The sequence below is a fragment of the Buceros rhinoceros genome, unplaced genomic scaffold (genome assembly GCF_000710305.1).
Source record: "Buceros rhinoceros silvestris isolate BGI_N320 unplaced genomic scaffold, ASM71030v1 scaffold3996, whole genome shotgun sequence".
NCBI classification, from domain to species: domain Eukaryota; kingdom Metazoa; phylum Chordata; class Aves; order Bucerotiformes; family Bucerotidae; genus Buceros; species Buceros rhinoceros.
Genome location: NW_010417969.1, coordinates 49,576 through 54,287, shown reverse-complemented (window position 1 = coordinate 54,287; position 4,712 = coordinate 49,576). Strand labels below are relative to the sequence as shown.

General features: G+C 53.8%; 1 protein-coding gene across 3 annotated transcripts in view; it reads left to right on the top strand.

Moving 5' to 3' along the window:
- Nucleotides 1-4,712, top strand: part of EPHB1 (EPH receptor B1) — a 49,489-nt gene that overhangs the window by 35,057 nt on the left and 9,720 nt on the right. For 2 of the 3 annotated variants that reach the window (XM_010138344.1, XM_010138345.1), the window contains exons 6-9: nt 159-283; nt 1,560-1,722; nt 3,801-3,909; nt 4,128-4,192. In XM_010138344.1, coding sequence (XP_010136646.1) covers nt 159-283; nt 1,560-1,722; nt 3,801-3,909; nt 4,128-4,192 — 462 coding nt within the window. Of the gene's footprint in view, nt 1-158; nt 341-1,559; nt 1,723-3,800; nt 3,910-4,127; nt 4,193-4,712 lie in introns of all 3 variants that reach the window. The other variant, XM_010138343.1, reaches the window with a different exon arrangement.

The window sequence follows — 4,712 nt, the reverse complement described above, 5'->3', positions numbered from 1 at the left end:
TTCCAACTGCTAATGCATGAGCTTGTCCCATGGGGCAAACAACCACAGGCGTGCCAGGTTCAGGATGCTCCATGTGCCCAGGAGATTTCCTCCCTCCCCAGGGCTGACGGTCCTACTGCTCTCTGTTCATTTTCCCTCTCTCCCTGCTTCTTTGGCAGCACCCTCCACTGTCCCCATCATGCACCAGGTGAGTGCCACGATGAGGAGCATCACACTCTCCTGGCCTCAGCCTGAGCAGCCCAATGGCATCATCCTGGACTATGAGATCCGCTACTATGAGAAGGTGAGCCGCATCTGCACGCCCGATGTCAGCAGCCCCGTGGGCTCCAGGCCGGCAGCGGTAAGCTTGAGTGGAAACCTTGTGATGGAGGGTGGGATGGAGCATGTGGAGATTGGTACCATGCTGCTGGGGAGGCTGCTCAGGTCCTGAGCTTGCTGAGAGAAACATCAATGAGCTCTGAATCAGGATTTTTGCTGGGAAGGGTCCAGGTGGTGGAACAGGAACTGGGTTGCCTGTGCTGGCTCTAGAGGGTGGGAGTGATGTGCAACCAGAGGAAGGGGAGCGATGCTGTGGCAGCAAATGCTAATTCCTCCCTCGTGGCAGAATTTTCTCCAGCACATCAGTGCCTGTTACTGCCTTGGCTCTGCTGTCTGCTAGGGTGTGCAGGGACCCGGAGCCTGGGGACAGCATCAGGAGGAAAGGAGGCAGATGATGAGGACTGGTGAAGGTTATCAGGGTTGTCCCTGTCCCAGGTCACTGCCTCCTGCCAGGTCCTTTCACTGGCAGCCGTCCTTCCCCGCAGGGGACATGCTCTCGACTCCTGCAGTGAACTGTGCCGAGCCCAAGCTGTTCCATCCCTCCTGCATCTTGCCAGCTTTAATGAATTCTTCTAAATGTGAATAATTAGATGATCTCACCAGCAGCCCCTTTACAGCAAGTCACCGGGGAATGTTGCAAAAAAATGAGATTTGAGACGCATGAGATTTCTGCCAAGGTTTGGCACAAGGACCCCTGCCAGCAAGGCAGGGACCGTAAGGACTAGGGCGCTCAGCAGAGGCAAGCTGCCCTTGAAGCTGCTTGAGTGGGGGCTTGTAGGGTGCGTTATGGTGTTTCTGTAACTGCATGATGTTTCTGAAATGTGCAGGGATAATCAGTGGTTGGAAGAGGAGGAATATGCTGCTCATGAGTGTTTTCACTCTGGATGCTCTTATTGTTTACCCCCACTGTTCTATGCTCTTCACTATGGTGAGACCCGGGTGGCTGCCTGGGAGGCACATGCTGCGGGGAGCTCCCCAGCTCCTCAGAGGCCAGGCAGAGCTCATGGGACCTGTTCCCATGGCATCCCCTGTGTCAGGGATCGAGGGCAACAAGGACAGTCTGAGCTGCCCTGCCCAGGCTCTCGTCCTTGTCCTCCTGGAGCAGAACCAGGACCACCAATTTATTGCCCTGCAGATAAACCTCATCCCTGCCACCAACGAGGATGGGTGGGCTGCAGGGCGCATTGTCCCCATCACTGCCTCCTGTCCCTGCTGACCATCTCTCTTGTCTGTGCCCACAGGACCACAATGAGTACAACTCCTCCATGGCCCGTAGCCAGACCAACACGGCCAGAATCGAGGGGCTGCGACCCGGCATGGTGTACGTGGTGCAGGTGCGAGCCCGCACCGTGGCTGGCTATGGCAAGTACAGCGGGAAGATGTGCTTCCAGACGCTGACGGATGGTGAGTCTGGGAGGGGGGGACAGGGAGGTGAAGGGGGTGATTGTCTTTTCAGCAACAGCTTTGGGCTATAATTGGATTAAACGAACTTGTTTCGGCAAACCTCTCCCAGCGGGCAACGTGGCAAAAGCCAGGTGATTTATAGCGGTATCTTATTAATCGCTAGCTGGAGGAGTAATCTGCTTTAAATCTCTTCACTGTTTTCTCCTCCACTGTTTAGCTGCTGTTATGTCTTTCCTGCTTCTGACTGTGGTGACAGAGTCCCTCTGCTATTGGCCTGCAGAGCCGGGCATGGTGGGGAGGAGAGAAAGGTTGTAGACCCCTGGAGGAAGGACCCTGGGATGCTCTCCTGGGATGAGCAGATCGGAGCCATCAGGGCAAAGCTCGAAGGGTCAGACCCGTTACTGAAAGCTGATTTCCCACTCCAGGTGGTGTGTCAAAGGGAAGGGGCCAGCTCACGACCTTCACTGGCTTCTTCTGGCCTCCCTGACATAGTCATGCTGTTGTTCCAGCCCCAGCCCTTCCCTGCACCCACAGACGCTAGATTGCTTTAGAGACTCATAACTCATGGGAGGGTTTTCATTAACCTCAGCTTCAGGGCTAATCCAGAAGTCAGTGAGTGAAGCAAGGCTCATTTTGTGGTCTTCGTACCCCTGAGGCAGCTGAAGTTCCTGCAAGGATCCTCTTCCCTGGTGCTGCTGGCATGGTTCCTGCTCTGCTCTGGGGACTCTCATGGGTCCCAGCCCTGCTGCCTGTCTTTCCTAAAACTTTTCTTCTTTTCCAAAAGCAGGTCACCCCATGCTTGCATGCATGTCAAGTGCCAGCTGTGGGGGGAAGATGAAAATCACACAGGATGACTGAAGGGAAGGAAATGATAATTACCCCCCCCAATGCTTCAAATATTCAGGATTAGAGAAGCGAGAAGAAAAATCCTGCCTCAGATAAGCAATTAATTGAAATTTAATAAGAATGGGTAGTGTAGATTATTAAATAATAATTGATTGTTAGATGAGAATTTCTCAGGATTTAAGCAGCGTGCAAGAGAGAAATCTAGTTGGTAGTAATTAACTGCAGAGTAGAAAAATACAGATAAAAGGGTGCTGTTGGAGTGAATTTAATTTTAACCCTTGCTTGCGGCTGCTGGCACAGCCTGGTAGACCTTGCTGGGAACAGTTGGAGAGGGGAGTGTTTCTGGAGAGCTGCAGAAGCCCCAGGAACATAGGATCTGCTGGGTACTGCCTTCTGTGGGTACTCACTCCCCTAATGGGGAAGGGCAAGAGAGGGGGAAAACACTTGGAGGTACCACGTGCTTGGTTCCTCCAAGCATGTCCTGTCCTTCCTGTGCCACCTCAGCTTTCACCCCAGCCTGCCGCTGAAGGACGAGATGGTGGCCGAGGGGACACAGAGAGTTTGAGGGAGGGTCAATATGGAAGGGATGCTGTGTTCCGCTCTGCAAAAGGAGTTGTTGGCTTGTGCCATCTGTTGAGATGTAAAAACTTACCTGCGGACCTGCAGTGAAGGTGCTCGAGTTCTCCTGGGCCTCACAAGTTAATCTCAAGGTTAACTGTTGCATGGTGGAATCTGGTGTCTAATATGGGTGAACTGGCACAGTCCTCCCTGGCTGGTTTGGTTATTAATGTCTTTTCTCTTCCTGCTCTACTGCAACTTGTAGGAACTTTGTGTCTGTGAGACCTTGTGTTAAATTTGGTCAAAAAATGCCCAATTATTGAGGGAAGAGAAACTCCAGAGGCACAGACAAAGCCACCTTGTGAATCTCGTTTCTTCAGGAAACTGGGCCCACACACATTGCTTTGACTTCATTCCCAGGACCTTCTCTTCCGTATTTTTAACCCAAAGTATGTGTGAGCCAAGTGTGACAATCCTTCCCCGTGCAATGCAGCACCGCCTTATCACCTGCCTCAACCAATGCTCCTGCCTGGACATCCCCCTTGTCCCCCCACCCTTCCATGGGAGCAGCAGCCATGGAATCAGAGGGGGCTTTACAGGACCCCTTTTCAGGAGGCTGCTCTTACTCCATGAGCATGCAAGGGAGAGTTCACCCAGTCCCTCTTCTCTTGCAGATGACTACAAGTCGGAGCTGAGAGAGCAGCTGCCTTTGATTGCGGGGTCTGCAGCAGCCGGAGTGGTCTTCATTGTCTCATTGGTGGCCATTTCCATTGTCTGCAGCAGGTGAGTCCCCATGGGATGCTGGGTCCTTGGAAGGTGGAGGTGGTAAGATGTAGCTGGGAGAGATTTGGGTTGGGAGAGGAGGGTTGGGGGACCCAATAGCTGGAGAGAGAGCTGAACTGCCACTGCTCACTGAGTGTTGCTGGCAGGGGAGAGCAGTCTGGGGCTATCGCCAGCCATTGCTCCCTCAAGCCTGGTTGTTTCCTCCTCTGTTGTGCCAGGAAGCGCGCCTACAGCAAGGAGGCGGTGTACAGCGATAAATTACAGCACTACAGCACCGGGCGAGGTGAGTGGGGAAAACTGGTCGGGGGAACACTCCTAAACCTGCACCCAGCGTGTGCCCCACTCCTCCGCCTTCAAATGTGCATGGTGAGGGGATGAAAGTCCTGTGGGACAGATGGAGAGGGCTGTAGGGAGGGAGTAGAGATGGCCACAGCTGTGTGTCCTGGTGTCTGTGGGGGTTTTGCAGTGTGCAGCGTTGCAGGTGGGAAGGGAAGAGCAACAGGGGGGATTTGGGGGGTGGGGATGGATTTGGGGGGTCAGGAATATGTAAGGGGCAGGAATAAGGGCATGAGAAGAGGATACTGTGAAGACTGTCAAAGGGACAAGGGAAGAAGAGAGACAGTGTGTGGAGAGCAGATGAGGTCCTGATTTCCTGCCACAGGCTCTGCCCGGGCCAGGGACAGTGCCTGGCTGCTCTTACCACTAAAGGGGCTCTGGATTTTGGGAGTGTGGCTGGGGAGTAGGGGATGGTGACCAGCATTGCTGCTGTCCTGGACGTGTGGCTGATGCTCGCCCTGCACTCT